Raw genomic sequence first — 19,122 nt, 5'->3', positions numbered from 1 at the left:
GAGCATTGTTAGTGTCCAGTGGATGACAATTATCATGGATTTTACAATGAAAAAAAGTTTCTCTACTCTGGAACAAGGAAGAAAGTATCAGATCAAGTGAAGTTGGTTTCAGGGTGAAGTCTGAAGATGGGTCTTTCAGTTCAGCTTCAGAGGATCTTCGCAAAAATAATATATTCTCAAATAATTAGTGACAGTGCTCTGTCTTTGTCATAATGTTAGAAGTAAGTATATTTAACCCTGACAGAGTGCTAAAAGTAGAATTGAAACTGATAATAGGGATATTGGTCGGGATTGGAGTAATATTTGAGTTTATATAAATGCAAGATCAGGGAAATAATGTTGGAATTTAGGAGGTTCAAAGAGGCCCTTTGCTCCTCTGTGTAGAGGTGCTGCATCTCTTCTTTAATCAGCAAGTCATTTCTTTTCACTTTCTGGTGTGTGTGTGTGTGTGTGTGTGTGTGTGTGTGTGTGTGTGTGTGTGTTCCATAGAGTATGTGTTAGGACAGACTTAGATGGTGGTCTTCCTCTTCTATTTTATTTGAGACAGGGTTTCTGTTTTTGTTGTTGGCTGCTGTTGATGTCAGGTAAATTGGTCTAAGAGCTTCTCCCATCTTTTCCTCCCATCTCCCCATAGGAGCACTGGGATTACAGATGCCTGCTTTATGCTTTGCGTGGGTTCTGGGGATTTGAACTCACATCTTCATGCTTATAATGCAAGCACTTTACCCACTGAGTCATCTCCTTAGATCCTTTATAATAAACCAGTAAACAAGAGTGATTTGTTTCACTGAGCTTTTATAAGCCATCATAGATTCTGTAAAGCCCGAGGACAGGACTCTGAGATTCCACCATTTATAACCAATTCTGACAAAAAAATATGGGTATTTTAGATAATCAATGTTTTAAGTGGCATTTGAATTAAGAAGGAGATGGTGTGGACTACATCATCAACCTGGGGAGTTGGTGATATCTCTTTTTAGTGTTAGAAACATATATAAAACATAATTGTTTTGGAGTATGTAGCAAGACTAGGAGACCACTGCTAATTAGATTTCATTCTGCCCTATTCCTTCCCACATGAAAGTTTGCCTTTGAAAGATAATTAACCCCTGCTGGCCTTCTGGATGACTGATTTTTTTTCTTCAAAACTGGCCAGTGACTGAATTAGCATTCAATCTTTTCTCATACACGACAGCTTAACTTTTTCTAATGCCAAACAATTATTAGCAAGTGGAATCTCCAGTCTCAATTGCGGTTTAAAATTTTAAGTGCCATCCCAACAGCTCCAGAGAGGCTAGCAAGCAAGGAGGGACACATGGATGATCCTGTGAAGGAGAAGTGGATATGAATGGGCTGGGAGTGGGGGGGGGTTGCAGAGGGTGAGGAGTGGGGCATGAGACCATAGGGAAATGGGAGGGTCAAGCTGGAACAGGGACAGAGTGGGAAGGAAGGGAGGGAGATACCATGATAGACAAGGATATCATGGGAATAGGAAGAGGCAGGGTGCTGGGGAGGCTCTCAGGAATCCACAAGGATGACCCCACCTGGGAGTACTGGCAGTGGTCTAGAGGGTACCTGGACTGGTCTACTCTGGTGACTGGTCTAGTGAATACCCTAACTCTCATCATAGAGCCTTTGTCCAGTGACTGATGGAGGTAGATACAGAGATCCACGGCCAGGCGCCAGGCTGAATCTACTCGATGAGAGGGAGGAGAGATTCTGCAGGTGGGGGGATGTAGAGATCATGATGGGAAGATGTGCAGAGATGACTGGCCACAATAATGGAAGCCCATAATTGGTAGACTAGTGGTTGTGGAGCCCCCATGGGACTGGACTAGGTCCTCTGGATACAGAAGATGGTTGTTTGGCTCGAACTGTTTGGGGGGCACCCAGGCAGGGAGATTAGGATCTGTCCCTGGTGCATGGGCAGGCTTTTGGGAATCCGGTGCCTGTGGTGTGACACCTTGCACAGCCTTGGTGCAGTGGGAAGGGGCTTGGACCTGCCTAGGCTCAGTGTGCCAGACTCTGCTGACTCCCCATGGGGGAAGTGGGGATGCTGGGTGGCTTGGGAGGGAATTCTGTGTTGTAAAACAAATCTTTTTATTGGTTAATTTGGAAAGGCTGGGATGGGTGCTGGTAGTTGAACTAGGGTTCTCCTACATGTTAGGCAAGCACTCTACTACCGAGTTCTAGCCAGACCTGTTTTGAAAATTTTATTTTTAGATAGAGTATAGTTGAGTTGCCCAGGGTGATCTGAAATTTGCTATGCACCTGAGGCTGGCCTTGCCACTGGGCACAATTTGATGAATGCTTTTCTATCAAATACTTATTGTTTTTGTCATGGAAACTGTACTACTCTGCCAGGTTTCCCATTAGGGTTGAAGCTTTTATTCCCTAAGTGCTGAGAGGCTTGGGGTTGATCACTCTCAGTTCTCTGGGAGTTGCAAATGTTGGAGAGAGCAGCCTAGAATAATGTCACACATCTCTCCTGAGGATAGTGTAAATATTAAGGCCTAGCCCTCTCACCTCCAAATTCAAAGACGCCTATGTAACCTTTGAAGCATCATATGTCTTATCTGTATCACTGTATTTGTTGTTATGTTTGATGAGTGCCTGCAAAATTAGTCAGAAAGTGATACTCACTTGTGAGTTTATCTATGTGAATTTATTTTACAAAATTCATTTCTATTTAATTTTCAAAGAAAATTAGATGACTTATTGTTCCTTCTCCTTTTAAAGATACAAGGGGGAATAAATCTGTGGTGCAGTGTCCTAGTTTCTTCGAATGCTCCCCTCAGGCATATGGATTCCAAGATAACAAGTTAACACATCCTGTAGATATCTTCATTCTAGAATTTATATTAAAGGGATCACAACCAAGGCTTTATTCTAGAGTTACTGATGTTGTAAGTATTCTATAGGTCATGTAATATTTGAGAATTCCTTTGTTATAATCTACCCCTGCAGATTTGTATGAACATCTCTTTCCAACTTTCTAAGTAATCTTTTAATATATGTGTAGGAAAAATATTTCAAGGAGAAAAGGGTCTCAGTTATAGAAGTTGCACTAGGTTAAGTGGGAGGCCAGAAGCTGAGGGTATAAGAAACTTATTGCTATTTGATGGTAAGGGACATCTTCCTCTATCTCTGTCTCTTCCTGTAAGAGTAGTTCAATGCTGGACTGAATTACTTCAGCATTCTGCCTATCTTTCCTTTCACTACTAGTAGAGACTCCATTATTGGGATATGAAAAAAAAAAGGAACCTTGGACTAGATAGATGTCTCAGTAGGTAAAAGCACTTGCTGAACAAGCCTGATGATATGAGTTTTATCCCTGAAATCTATATAAAAATCCAGAAGAGATGGTGCATGTGGTAGTTTGAATGTAATTGGCCCCCATAACCTCACAAGGAAGTGTGACTTTTTGGAGTAGTTATGGCCTTGTTGGAGGAATTGTGTCATAGTGGGGGTGGCCTCTGAGGTTTCTTACACTCAGGATATGGCCCAGTATCCCAGTTGACTTCCTGTTGCCTGCAAGCCAAGATGTAGCCAACACCACATTTACCTGCACACCACCATGCTCCCCACCATGATGATAATGGACTGAATCTCTGAAACTGTAAGCGAGTCACTACAATTAAATGAATTCTTTATGAGACTTGGCTGTGGTCATGGTGTCTCTTCACAGCAATAGAAACCCTAACTAAGACAGTATACATTTGTAATCCCAATGAGAGATGGGTGGTTGAGTTGAGAAAATCAGCCAGAATCTTGGAAGTTTACAAACCAACCAGCCTGAAGTAGGTAGTGCAGACACACAAATAAGAGAGACTCTGCTCTGCCCCAAAACAAGGTAGAAGGATAGAATCAGTTCCTGCAATGGGGTTCTCTCATCTACACCTGCATACCATGATATACACTGATACACACACACACACACACACACACACACACACACACACACACACTCAAATAAATTTAGCCTTTCTCTATTGTTTTCTGTGTTAGCACAAGCAACCCCTAACTTTAGTATTTCAAGGCAATTCAGAAGCCTGGCAAGGTGGTACACATTTGTAATCATAGCACTCCTGAGACAGAGGAGGGAGATTGTGAATTTAAGGCAAGCTTGGACTATATAGAATGTCTTAGGACAACCTGGTCAGCTTAGCAAGACCTTGAATTAAGTATTTAATTCAGTCTATGCATTGCAGTGTCTTTGCTGATTCAATGGCTGTTCAATTTCTGTTGAACCAAATCATTCATGTTTACAAAGGAATGAAGCACCCATACATCCTTCTCCAAGAACGAAACTCAGACCAGCATCCTTTTGACTCTCCCATCACCTATAAATTATACATGTTGAAAGAAAATACCAATGTGTTTTGTCAGTCCTTGCTTCAGATATAAGCAACAGAATTTCATTTTATGTTGGCTCTGATTATTTTAGAGGTGTCTGCCTAAGCTATCTGAGTTGAGAGGCAAAGTTAAGGTGACAGTGCCATACTTCATGCTGGCATAATGAAGAATTATGAGTTCTTACAATTCATTTAGCCATGGAGAGAGACAATTTAGCAACTGATTTGTTAGTGTGTGTTGTGTAGCTGTTGAAAGTATAGTAGCTTCTCCAAGCTGAAGATAAAACCATCAATAAGATAGATTGTCTATGCTGAGGAGTGGTGGTGCACACCTTCAATCTCATCACTTGGGAGGCAGAAGCAGTCAAATTTCTGAGAATTGAGGCCAGCCTGGTCTATAGAGCAAGCTGCAGAAAAGCCAGAGCTATCCTGTTTTGAAGAAAACAAAAACAAAACAAAACAAGCCAACAAAAAGATAAATGGTCCTGTCTGTCCTTGGGGAGCAATGTGTCTGGTGAAAAGATGACAGTGATGATAACTATCAAGGAAAGTGTTAGGATCCTGCCCTCACTCCTGCACATGTGCAGCTCAGGGTCTTGTGTCTTACATCATCAAGTGGTACTGACAACTATGCACAGGCCATGTGGGTCACACAATCTGCACCTTAAAAGCTGGATGCAGACCCCACCCTCTCTCTCTGCTCTCTGCTCTGCTCCCTCCCCCCACCATCTTTCTCTCCCTCCAGGCCTAGCTCCCACCCCCAACTTTCCCTCCAAATAAAGCTCTAAATACTGATACTGTGTTCTGTCATGACTGTGACCTTTCCACGTGGTAACCAGTGCTGTTTATCATCCTTTCAGAGAGAAAGCCCCTTCTCCATTCCACCCCACTGTCATGCTAAGGAAAGGAAGAGGACAATGTGTCAATGTAAATATACTATTACGAGGAATGTGTTGTTACTATTGATGCTGTTTTTGACAGCTACTCCTCTTAGCTGTTGTTCTTCTCCTGTCCTTTAGTACACAGATACTGTCAGTCATAGAAAGTGATATTTTCTGAGGTTGTTTGCCTTTATAAGCTTAAAAGAATCGATTTACTTTTTAATTATATTTTTTAGAATTTAAAACAATTTTTAAATTTAAACATATTGTAATCACATTCTTCCCCTTCCTCGAGGCCTTCCAGATCTTCCATTCTCCCTACCCACCTCACTTTTTCAATTGATAGGGTAGATTTTTATATTGAAACGATGCACAGGGAAAAAGACACATGACATAGTAGGCCACTTTTAATAAATTTAATAAATTAAGAGGGAGTCTCACAAAACTCAGGAGAAGGTGACATACAGAAATCAAGAATAAGACAACACTTTGCAACCATTCACAAAAATTACCATTTGACAAAGGAGAAAAATTACAGGAAATAATATAAGGCAGTCTGTTGCACGTGTCTTAAACAGTATACATATATAATAGTACATCAAAATGATTTGACAGTAAATTCACCACATTTACATTTGTCACATGGACTGTTTTAAAACATTTATAAAAGTTTGTAGATTTAATATTGAACTGTAGGATTTATTTCCAAATGAATATATATGTTTCATACCAAACCGCACAGAACTTATGAATAGCACACAAGTTGAGAATAATTGCTGTGTTGGGTACTATTAAGTACTACTACTTGATGACATAAGAAATATTAACAAATGTGCTATAACCTATTATCACTCAACTTATTGCTAGTGCTTTTGGAACTCCATGATTTATACTTTATTTCTCTGTAATACATGTGCTATGAGCTTGCCCTGATAGTTAAGAAAGAAATCAGATGTTTCCAATTTTCTCTAATACAATACTTCAGATCTGAATGTCTTTTATGGATTGCTGAAGGAGTTTTCTCCAGCGCTTTCTGTATCAGCTCCTCTGCCTTACATTGATACAGGTCAGTGGATTCATGCAACATACATGGCATACATGCACAGCACCATCTGTATGTGCAGAACTCATGCTCAATGCATGCTGTGTTTCTTCAGACATTTTTTTTTTTCTTTTCAATAAGAAGTAGATCATCTCATTCAATTTCAGGTAATTGTTTTAACATGCAGTTCAACTGACCTAAAAGGCAGGTAAACTTTACTTTCATGTCATGTTTGGGCATGCTCAAGCAATTGTCTGACATTTGGCAGTGTTGTAAATCAAATAAAGACTGTTTGAGTTTCCTCAAATACAGCCGCTCTCCCACTGCCCCTGTGGCAGACTGTTGAATTTAATCTATGCTGTGTGTTGAGAACACACTCTAGGAGTTTTTGAAGTTCAGATTCTGCTTTCAGCAATTTCAAAATCCTAAGAGGCACACTCCAAGGTGTACATGTAACTGTCAGGCATAAGATATAGCATCATGAATTCTTCATAAATTTATCCACAGTTGTGTGAAATGGACACACATGGAAACACAGTTACTGGGAACGTGCATACTCTGCACACAGCATAGACTTAATGATCTGACAAGTAAAGTTTGAATACTTCTCATGGTTTTCAGTTTCATTAAAATGGTACTTAATTCTTAGAGAGCAGCAGGCCCACGAATGAAACAATGGCCAACACTTATTGGAACACAACACTATATTTGAACAAAGATTTAAAGTTTGAGGACATAATTGCAGTACAATGGAGAGCTTGCCACATTCACAAATTAGCTGCAGCCTTTCCCTGCACTAGAGAGTTTGGAAGGATCTGAAAATGAGATACATTTTATTTAAAATCCAAATGGAAACTCTGTATTTCTTTTCTTCCCAGAGTTCAATAAAACCGTCTTTTTCAATTAATTTTTTCACATTCTAAGGGCCTAATTCAGTAGTCCTTAATCAAGTAAAACTTCCAAGGTCATGGTTATTTACCTTTCTTATACTAGTTTTACTTAAAAATGGACTGCCAGATTGGGTCCTATAGATAGAGGTACCATAATTAAGAAAATATTTTAGTAAGGCTCAAAATGCAAATTTCACTTTGTGTGTAGCACACGAATTTCCAGAATTCTGAGATCAAAATCCAATTGATGTTGAATCCTGGATTGGGAATTAACTCTGGGATCTCATTTCCCAGTTTAGTCATGGAATTAGGTATTTACTAAGGACCAGAATGAAAACACTAATTCCAGGTTGCTTATCATAATCATCCAAATTTGAACATTGTCCTAACGAAGTGAAAAAGCTGTTTGGTGTGTATATCTCGTTAGCATCCTTCCACTTCTGTAGTCCTGGTTAACCAGCTGCTATGTTAAAACATCACTATGTTTGGGGACAGACATTGCAGCAAAAAACTGACACAATATTCTGACAATGTCAAATTGTACCCCGATGTGTAACAAGAAAGTTCAGTTCTGTCTCTGACTCACTGATGGATATTATTCACAATGGGCAGAACCTATCTTACTGTGTTTATGTGTGTAGATGAGCAGAGTGAGAATTTCAAGCACATATTTACTGTCAACCTGGAAAAGATGCCACTGAATCTGTCAATTTAGGTGTGATTTGAGATATCACCACAGTCATGTGCATCATTCTGGTCTCCTGCAAATGCCACCTGAGATGAACATCAACATTTCCACATTCACAAAAGAAACAGAGATAGGAAGGAAGAAAGCAAAGAAGGAGCAAGGAAGGAAGGGAATGAGGAAGGACAGGAGAGAGAAACACAAACACTATTATTCACCAAGGAATCAAAATAACTTAGTCTCCATCTATCACAAACAGTAAATATAGAACCCCAAATCTCACTGTTAACGCATGATTGTAAAGTACAGATTTGCAAAGCTGTTTAATCAAAACACTGTTTTGTCACACAGCAGTATTTACATTAGTTATGATCCTTAGGAAAATCAAAGGGGAAAACTTTCCTACAAGAGCTTTCCTGTAGGAAGGCTGTGCTGCTCTTGCTTACACACTGCTAATCCTCTCGCTGACCACATTGGAGGGATTGACTGGCAGCTCTAAATTCTCCACTTGCATCTCTATGCCAGGCTCAGTGTCATTAGCTTTCCTAGCCACACGTTCATTGGTATGCCGATAAATGTTAACATTGAGCTCCCTCCCAGACAAAGCAGTGGCAGCAACCCTAGGAATCTGTCTGACTGGAGGCTTTTTGTCTGGCTTATAATCACAGCGCAAATATTTAGAGAAAGCCCTTCGGTACACTTTGTTGAAGAGAGTGTACACCAGAGGATTGATGCCTGAACACACATAGCCAATCCACACAAACACATTGAGAAGCTTCTCCATCAGCTTTTGGTTACAGGCCTTGCCACAAAGAACAGACAGGATATTAGTGATGAAAAACGGGCACCACATGACCAGAAAGACAAAGAATACAATGCCAAGGACTTTGGAAGCTTTCTTTTCATTGTTGATAGCTTGCATGGTGCCTCTAGGACGCTTTCCTTTCTTCTTCCGAGGTGGTGGCTTCTGATCTGGATTGGGGTTCACAGAGTTCTCTTCATCACCAGCATTCTTCTTGCAGCAGCACTTCAGAAAGTTCAGGCTAATTTCAGGCAGGTCCTCCTCGGTGTGGCCTCGAAGTAACATCAGAGTTTGACGGCGTAGGACATAGATCGTTAAGAAGTAGGTGATCACCATAATCGTCAAAGGGATGAAGAATGCCACGAAGGACCCGATGAGAACGAAGTTTGGGTCGTTGAGCACACACGTGGTGTTATTCACAAACACTTTGCTTTCGTCCCTCAGTCCAATCACAGGGATAGGAACTGAAACACCTAGGGGAACAAAAAGGTGGGAAGTTGTTACAGCATGTGCAATGACTGAGCAGGTTTGCACAGTAGCACAGTCAATTCATTAGCATTTTACCAAAAGGCATTTAGACTTGGTTTGTTGAAAGCTATTCATGGCATGCCAGGCAGCTCATGGAACATAATGGTGCAATTTATAATGATGGCTTTCTGTGAATTGCTGTAACAGAATAGAATTTCCTCATTTGAGACAGACACGCTATTGGAGATACGTTTGTGTCTACGAGTGGATTGAGTCCATTTTATTCTATTTGGAGGCCCTAGAACTGGCTTGTGGAAAGATCTCCATAAATATTTGTTAAGCCAAGGAGTAGATTCACATTTGTCCTGTGTAATATCATTAAGTTCAGTCATTAATTTTTTAGTATACTGTTACTCAAGTGCAACAACAATGATATGTACATTGTCTACAATAGCCTGGGAGGGTTGACTGGATTGTGTTTCACCATTATGCAAAAACTAACCTGTGAGCAGAAGCAATTAATTTCCTTTTTCTTTTTGGCAAGGTTTTTTTTTTTTTTTTTTTTTTTTTGTGTGTGTGTGTGTGTGTGTGTGTGTGTGTGTGTTTGAGCATCAGCAACATGGTTTCAAGGTCAAGAAACAGTATGAGGCTGAGGATGTATCTTCAAGGTATTACAGGGGGCGACAGCTGGTGATGAGGGAAGAAAGGTAAAGGGGATGGTGGGAGAGAAGGGAAGGGAGGAAAGGAAAGAGGTGGGGCAGAGAGGGAGAGAGAGACAGAGACAGAGACAGAGAGAGACAGAGAGACAGAGAGGCAGATTTTTTATTCATACGGGTATTGACAATTATCCAGGAAAATAAACTGGATTCCTGACAGGAAATATCAGTAGAAAGGAAGGGAGCAGACAGTGATCTTATGATGAAACCTTCTGGGTACTCACTTTCAGAACTCACTATGGTAGACCATAAAGGTTTTCTCCCCTCAACACATAGGTGCAATTTGCCAAGGGAATTTTCATATTCATTGGTCCTTTCTGCATCCTCAAGAAGTTAAAGCCTTGACAAACTCAAATGTGTCTGTGAGATTCTATCATACGATAGTGGAACTGTGAGCTCCTGGATGTCCACATTTTGAAATGGAAGAGAAAGTCGAAGTGCACCCTCAAAGACAGTAGCTAAGCAGTCACCATATAAGGAATTATGAGGTACTTAATATCTTAAGGCCATACTAGTTTATGTATCAGACTGAAAGATCAAAAAGAAAAAAATAGATAATATTGATTGGTATTTAATCTCTGGGAAGATTAGAAGGGGAGTGTTTGGAAAATGATTGTTACATATTTTCTCCAGACATTGAACTTCTGGTATGTGTGAGGAGTCCCTAGAGCTTGAGACCTAGATATGCAAGTATGGAAGTAGAGAAGAAATTTGGAGACACCTTTCAAACTATGCAAAAATTTGCACTTGAGTAGAATCACTCAGAACTTTGCTATGGTCCCAGGGAAGACAACCATTTCATGAGAAAAATCAGAGGGTGCAAGTAAAGCAGTCCATCTCCAGTCCCTGCCTCCTCTGCTCCCCAAAACTTTGGGAATGAGATCCCCAGGCTGGAGACTCCTCTAAGAAGTTTGTCATCCTTCTATAGGCATGCGTTCAAAGGTAGATGTACCTGGACATGAAGGTCCAACTTGCCACTGAAAATGCTCCTGTAATCTTTGAGACCTTCTGAGAGACACTTGAAGTCCCTAGGGAAGGCGTCTTACAGTGGCTGTAAGATTGGTGTACATTGATGTCATTCAGAGCCCAGCTCTGGAGCACTGTGAAGTTACTTCTGGTAATAGATTTTTTTTAAATCTTCCTAAGGCATCTAAGGAAAGCCTTGTTGTCAAGAAACAATAGGGGGGCAGGGGCAAAGACCACTATTATGTATTTGAGTATAGGAGGCTAATTGTTCCCCTCTCCTTTTTGGTGTGTGTGTGTGTGTGTGTGTGTGTGTGTGTGTGTGTGTGTGTGTGTGTGTGTATGAGTGTGTGTGTGTGTGTGTATGTGTGTATGAGTGTGTGTGTGTGTGTGTGTGTGTGTGTGTGTGTGTGTGTGTGTGTGTGTATGGGAGCATGCCATAGAATGCCTATAGAGTTAAGACAGCAATTTTCACGAGTTGGTTTTCCCCTTTCAGAACTGAACTTGGGTCATCAGGCTTAGAGAAAGGGGCATTTACTTCCTGAATCATCTCACCAGCCCCTGTGAGGCCAATTTTATACATGCCATTCTTTTGTATAGTTTCATGTACATTGAGAAAAGAGTAAATATGATAGCTGTCTTTTATTTCATCCATTCTCTGTGTCACATGCTGAGCCATGTGTATTATGGATAACAAAGATGAAAAATGTTTTATCTTAATTTGGTTAAAACCTTCTACAATAGATATAATTTGGTCAAGTAGTTTAACCTTTTTACTACATCTGTACAATCATAAATTTTGTTTCTGGAAGCCATGAATTCAGTCAACAAACAAGAGGACTTTCACTTTTAAAAATACCATATGTACATTATCAATAATGATAACAATCATAGTAATAGCATTAATAACAATATATCATGCACAGACTATTTTATTTAATACTTTAATAACTTAAAAATAGTATCAGCAGTTCTCAAAGTGTGCTTCAAGGACCCAAAGTCTCTGAGACTTTTCATAATTCTTTTGTGGGTATAGTTTTCATTTTCCAACTTTTATTGTATTTTGGGAGTTTCATAGACATGAACTCATGTAACTCAGCCTGGCCTTGAACTTCTGATTTACCCACCTCCACCTATTGAGTGCTCAGATTACAGGCTTCCTTTTTCATCTTTCTGTCTTTGAAACATCATAGTTCACTGAATGCATGTCTGTTTTTAGGGATTTAGGTCTTATACCAATAGAAATTTAAAAATTCAAACCTGCAAAACAATGTTTTTATTTCTGAAAAAATTTAAATTGTATCAACTGTCATAAAAATTTGTAGTATGTTAGTATTAATCAGGCTTAGTTTATTATCATTATTTAGAGGAGAAAATTCATTAGGTCTTTTTAAACTTTAATGTCCAATATCACATACATTAATATTTATACTATTGATACAATGTATAATCTACATAAATAAAAGTCATTGAGTGTGGTGATATATTGTATACCCTAATAAAATTTGCTTAAAGATCAGAGAACATAACAAGCCACTAGATTAAACATAGAGGCCAGGCAATGGTGGCACACACCTTTAATCCTAGCACTTGGAAAGCAGAGACCCATGTGGATCTCTGTGATTTCAAAGCCACCCTGTACTACATGAGATTGACTCAGTAGGAGAGAAAACAGTAATAGGCAGTGGTGGCACACACCTTTAATGCTAGTATTGGGAAGCACGCATGCCTTTAATCCCAGGAAGTGATGGCTGGGTGGAGACAGGCATATAAGGCGTGAGGAGACAGGAACTAAAGGCTTTTTGGCAGAAGTGTCCCTTTCAGGCTGAGGAGTTGATGAGGTAAGAGGTGGTAGCTGTGGCTTGCTCTGCTTCTTTGAGCTTCAGGCAAACTTTTTAGGGTACACAATATATCATGATACTTGGGAGTCCTTAAGTGTTTTAAAATGTACCAAGGGTCCTTAAATCAAAAACTTTGAGAACACTTGTTTTGTGTTTGTAGATAAGTTATTTAGCAAATATGCAAAGTCTTCCTTATCAATTTCAATTCAAGCAATGGTAATGAATATGTTATTATACCATTAAGAATAAATAACAGTACTACTACCAATAATATACCTTAAATGCATTAACTTATTTTCATAAAATTCAGAAAGGCACTTATTATTTGATCAAGCTAACTTCAGAAAAGTTAAATTTAGCAATATGTACTCCTTGATATTTTTTACAACCTTGATTTGATCAAGTAAGAAGGGTAGAAATGAACTGCTTTTAACATGGTATATCAATAATAATTTCAAAGACAAAAACTACTTTTACTTAGTGTTTTCCTATATGTTACTATATGATTCAATTATTTAAAAATTTTCCATGTAGTTCATATATTATTTAATTCAATACAGACAATAAAACATACAAATAATTATAAAGGAAATTAATTTAATGTTTAATGTTTCTGAAGTTAACTTTGGTAAGGCTGTGTCATATTAGGATATTAGAAACAGTTAAAAGAAGTTATAATTGAGTAATGCTATAAATTGTTTATTTAAAACAATTTATAAAAGGTGTTGTTTCAACTAATAAATGGTCAAATATTATGCATGCATTATCTCATCAACTTTTGCAAACTTTGAAAAATAGTTTTAACAGTAATTACTATTATTATTTAAAGATAAAGATGAATCTTTAATAAGCTTATAAAATATAACTTAACAGTATAGAAACATTGAATTCAATAATATATATTTCAAGTTTTTTGAAAATATTACACATTACTACTATGTATATTTTATTTAAAATGCAATCTCTTACTACAACTTAATTATTCATGTTATTTAAAAATAAAATGAATCTTCAATAAGCATGTAAAATATAACAATATTACTGTAGAAACAGCTACTACTCCTGCCATTATTATTCTCACTCATTAAAAACCATCATTAATAAATTAATTATGAGTGTTTACTGATTCTCATACTGTATTTGCATGCATTATCTCATTCTAATTTAATAAAACTCATTATTAAAATTATTTTACTGCAAATGTAAGCCTGAGTATTACTGACTCTTACACTTGCTTTACATTACAAACTCTGTCTACATGCATTAACTTATTCTGTTCTCATATAAAACTCATTAAATTAAATTAAATTATTTTATTCCAAAAAAGTAAATCTAGAGTGGTCTATGTATAAATGCATTTATATTAGTTCCTAAAACCTTGAATTCAAGCAACACAGATCAGTACTTTTCAAACCATCAGATAATATCATTTGCCAATGATACTAAAGGGGACATTTATTTTTTAAAATCATTTTTGGATTTATAAGTGATAGTGCATTATAATCATTGTTGAGTAGACAACAGTTGTCAAATTGTTCTCATATTTAATAAACCTAGTTTGAAAAATTTCAGTAGACACTAGTAGGAATATTTATAAAATGAATACTGTACAGCAGTATAGCAATACTATGAAAAAAAACATATATATTCCACAAGAGTCACAAATATTTCTAGAGTTGCAAACATTTTTTTTGCCTTTAAAACTAAGGTCATTGTTGCTTAGAGAGAAAGCAGTCATAACAGAATAATAAAGAGATTGTCAAGATATAGATAATAAATGCCTGATGAATGGTGGCATGAAAAGGACAAATGGATACATTTTCTAGAATAGCCTCCCCAACAATATGAAACTATGGACTAGAGAAATTGCTTTTGACTTTTGGAGATGCCTCTGATATATCTACTTTCAAGTGTAATGTAATGCAGAGAGGGTATTTTTCAAGGACATCTAGGTGGACTAAGCTGACATGACTAATCCTTTGCCTCCTGGTGTGAGTCCTTTGAACACCATAGTTAACAGCATGTGATGAAAGACTATTATTAGGAACCAAAGGAGAAGTGGATCAGTGTGTGTGTGTGTGTGTGTGTGTGTGTGTGTGAGGGGGGTACATTGGGAGGAGAGGAGGGAGAGGAAACTGTGGTCAGGTTATAATATATGAGAGAAGAAAAAATAAATAAAAATCAATAAAAAGAAGAATATAGAAAAACAGGTCTGCTTCAATTTTCAGATGACAAATTGTTATTAACATTTGGAGAGGGGGCATTTTGTATGCATGAGGACTAATTTAATTCTGGTGTTGGTGGCATGGGAAGTTTAAGGAACCCACACTCAACTTGTAATATCAAGGATTTTTAGCTTTGAACCAAGAAAGAACACAGGCATATATATGTGTGTATATGTGTATATTTGTGTGCATATGTATTTATAGGACAGTGACTGCTAGTATAGTGCTAAGAGTTCCTCATATCATGTTGAGGAAATGTGATCTAAAAGAAGACAGTAAGACAGACATCATGAAGAGACTGATTTCTCACCAAATGTACTTTCTGCCTGGGGAACAGAAAGTACATTTGGTGAGAAATGTCTGTGGAAGTGGGAGAAGGAGGATCTTGAATTAAGTACAATATGGCTGGTAGCATGGGGAGAATAAATTTTCAGGAACTATCTTAGATGGCGACATTATTACCATAAACTAATGTAGCTTGAGGAAAGTTACTATTTATGGATGACAAGGCCATAGAAGGTAAACATAGTGGGGTTAAGAGAACTCAAAAACAGAGAACAACAACCATTATAAATGATAGATAAAGCTCCCTATGGAGACAAAGTGCGATACAATTAGAAAAAAAAATGACAAAAGGGCAGAGTGATTTTTTTTCTATGGGAACTGTTGGAAGCATGAATAGGTGACAGTAATTGTCAGGGGCTATATAGAAAGCCAGAAAGTGACAGAAAGGAGAAATAAGTGGAAAAATTCACTGAATTGTTGACTGGATCGACAAAGTGGTTGACATAGTTGTTTCTTGATTCCATTCAGCAATCAGAAATCAAATGAGTTGTTCTTAGAAATAAGATGATAGTTGAACACTCATATGCTACAAAGAAAATATGCAGGAGAATAAATATGAAGACAAGAGAACCTGGGAAATGCACACTTAGGTCCCAGGAGGAAAATAAAGCCTCAGAAAGACAGTGGCCTCAGTTCTCTAATAAACACACAGAAGAGAGAAGATTCTACAAGGGGAAACAGAAATCCAATGAAAGGAGAAGAGGGGTTAAAGGTCAGGGATGAGTTGCTGAGATGTTTAGAAAGTTCCATTGTAAATACAAAGTGACTCTGACTCTCAGAAAGTGGCTCTAGACTAGAGAAGTGGTTCTCAACCCGTGGGTCACAGCCCTGCTGGGATAATCTTTTTGTATTCTGTGTGAAGATGTATCTCTCTTTTACCTCAGCTGCCCAAGGCACCTTCTATTTGGTTTAATAAAGAGCTGAACATGTCATAGCTAGGCAGAAGAGGATAGGTCAGACTTCTGGGCAGAGATAGGAACTCTGGAAAGAATATGGCATGAGGGATTCAACAGTGAGACATGGAGGAAGTCAGACATACAGTAGGGAGAAGTGGTAACTAGCCGTATGGCAGAATGTAGATTAATATAAACAGGTTAATTTAGGTTATAAGAGCTAGCTGGAAACAAGCCTAAGCCAAGGCCGAGCTTTCATACTTAATAATAAGTGTCTGTGTCATTATTCCAGATCTGGTGGTCCAAAGAAAATCAGATTATACAACCCCATTTGGTAAACCTCTATCATAAAAATATTTACATTATGATTCATAACTGTAGAAAAATTACAGTTATGGAGTAGCAACAAAACAATTTTAGGGTTAGTGGTCCCCACAACATGGGGAACTGTATTAAAGGGTCCCAGCATTAGGGAGGTTGAGGACCACTGTGCTAAAGGAGAGGGAAGCAGGGGTAACTGCAGGCTTCCATCCAGTGCTGCAGGGCAGGTGGCTCACAATCTACTGTGAGAATATGGTGGAAGGACAGAGCTGTTACAGGACTCGATTTGGTTGTGGTAAGTTAGCAGTGCTCACAGGGGATCAGCATATAATCTTCCTGACTGTTTGTGTTGAAAGTTCTGGAGATAGATGCAGGTTAGCCACATAATTTTTTTCTTAAAAGGGGAAATTACAAAGTCATGACTTTTTTTTGGGGGGGGGGTTGTTGGTAATGGAAGTCTGAGGTAAAGGTTTGAAACTTTTCTTCTAACTGTGTACTTCTTTTTAAGAATAGGGCTCCCCAATGAAAACAAAATGATATATAAGAGACTTCAAAGGAGCCAAATTAGTTTAATATTCTGCTGTCAGAATATGAATGGTAATCTTAGAAATAGTAACACATGTATTCTTTTTGTGGTTCAGCTAAATGAACTTAGGGACTTGCACAGGTAAGAGCCACCTCCCCAGCTCTCTTTTTGCATCTTATTCTTTAAGACAGTCTCATCAAATTGTTCAGGATGGCCTTGAATTTGCTGTTACACAAGCAAGCATTAAATTTGTGATCCACCGCCTCAGTGCCTCCCGAGTACCTGCGATTACAGACATGTGCCAGCAGTCCTGGTGTTGTGCATGAGTTTTAATTAGCACAGCAAGTAACAAAGTCCAGTGAAATTTAGAAATAGCTGATGAGTATCTATCATATGACACTGTTTCTGCCACAACTCAAAGTTATTTGAAAATATGTGCAGTACATGTTAGTGATATAATTCAAACATCCAAATTATTTTTCTGCTGTCTTGCATATATTTATAGCTAAGTCAATGGAGTCTCAAATTTTACTTATTGGTTAGATAAAATATTTTTTCACAATCAAAATTAAAACAAATTTTATGTTATAACAGTTAGTATTAAAATCAGCTTTAGAGTCATAGCAAACAATTATAGAAACCTCTTTAAAAACACAAAACAAATTCAGTATTTTTGGAGGGTTTTTTGGTGTTGTTGTTTTGGTTTGGTTTTGTCACACAGTGCTTTTCTTTAAAAATTTTTTAACCTCACAGATCTTTCATTTATATTTTGTGATTTCTGGTTTTATTTTTATGTATCTCAGTGTCTGTCTATGTGTGTTTTGTGTTTTTTTGTGCTTTTTTTGGGGCTCTTTTTTCCTTTTTTTTTTTTTTTGGTTCTTTGCTGGTTTGTTTGTTCTTATCTTCTTATTTAGATGGCTGTTTGTATTAAAGTGAGAGGAAGAAAGAATGTGGATTTGAGCAGGTGGGAAAGTAGAGAGGATCTTGGAGAAACTACAGGAAAGGAAACTAGAATCAGAGGATGTTATATGAAAAAAATCTATTTTCAATACAAAGATAAAAATATAAAAAAGAGCATTTTATATTAGTGGTTGAGAAACTTACAGAAAATACATACTCCTGCTAACAACGTTCAGAAACTCAGAACAAATTTTTGAGCAACAGTAACAAAACATTTGTAGGTACTTGTAACTGAATGAGAAGTAAGAAGAAACTCTAAGGAACCCCGGCATTCCACTCAAAGTTGGGAATCATGGAAATTAAATTTCCACGTCTATGCCCTTTCCCTGGGGGCCTTCTCTAGAACTGGAAAAGTTGGTGTTTAACTGAACTTCAAGTGGGAATAAAGACAGAAGAACTGCCAGAAGAACTAGGATGGAGGTGGTATAACTGGAAGCAAAGCTGCAGCTCACTGTTAGTAAAACAAAACACAACATCCAAGGCTTCCACAATAGGGGTTTTACCAGGTTACTAGAGATACAAAGAAATGGAGGAATATACCAAAGGTGATATTAAGTCACCAGAAACAGAGCAACACATAAACGTGAGTGTTACAATGAACAGAGAAGAACTTTATCATAAACATGCTAAAGAACACCCAGAAATGATAACTGTAGTAGTTGTAGAAATGGAAATTTCAGAATGGGTGTAAAAATGAAAGAAAATCTCGCAACTGTAAAATACACTCCTTGAAAAGCTGCATGGGAATACCAGTAAAAGCAGTAGCTGGTGAATTTGAACATCAATGTAAATCATCTATGCTTAAGCACAATGAAAACATTATTGTAGCTCGGTGGTGGTGGGGCATGCCTTTTAATCCCAGCATTTGCGAGGCAGTTGCGGGCAGATCTCTGTGAGTTTGAGGCCAGCCTGGTCTGGTTACACAGAGAAACCCTGTCTTGAAACAACAACAACAACAACAACAACAACAAAAAAAAAAAACTAAACAAAATCAAAGAAAATCATTGTAAAAATTTGGATCTATGTTCATAACCTTGACAAAGATCCTAGACTTCAACTTGCCATCACATCAAAAGGTTCCTGAAGTAAGAGTAGAATGGCTTTAAGGAAAACACGTAGACCCATGCTTATGTTTCTACCTGAGTATAATATCTTGATCATGGGATGGGAAGTAGTATTTAAGCAGAGACTGGACATCCTGCTGAACAA

The 19,122-nt window shown here is 37.9% G+C and overlaps 1 protein-coding gene across 1 annotated transcript in view; it reads right to left on the bottom strand.

The window, feature by feature from the left end:
* Positions 1-5,635: 5,635 nt before the first annotated feature.
* Positions 5,636-19,122, bottom strand: part of Htr2c (5-hydroxytryptamine receptor 2C) — a 211,956-nt gene continuing 198,469 nt past the window's right edge. The window contains exon 6 of the mRNA XM_036174942.1: positions 5,636-9,128. Coding sequence (XP_036030835.1) covers positions 8,296-9,128 — 833 coding nt within the window. The 3' untranslated portion in view covers positions 5,636-8,295. The remainder of the gene's footprint in view (positions 9,129-19,122) is intronic.

Source organism: Onychomys torridus, chromosome X, assembly GCF_903995425.1.
Source record: "Onychomys torridus chromosome X, mOncTor1.1, whole genome shotgun sequence".
Classification (NCBI taxonomy): Eukaryota; Metazoa; Chordata; class Mammalia; order Rodentia; family Cricetidae; genus Onychomys; species Onychomys torridus.
Note: the sequence above shows the minus strand (reverse complement) of the source record. Positions and strands in the feature narration are given on the sequence as shown.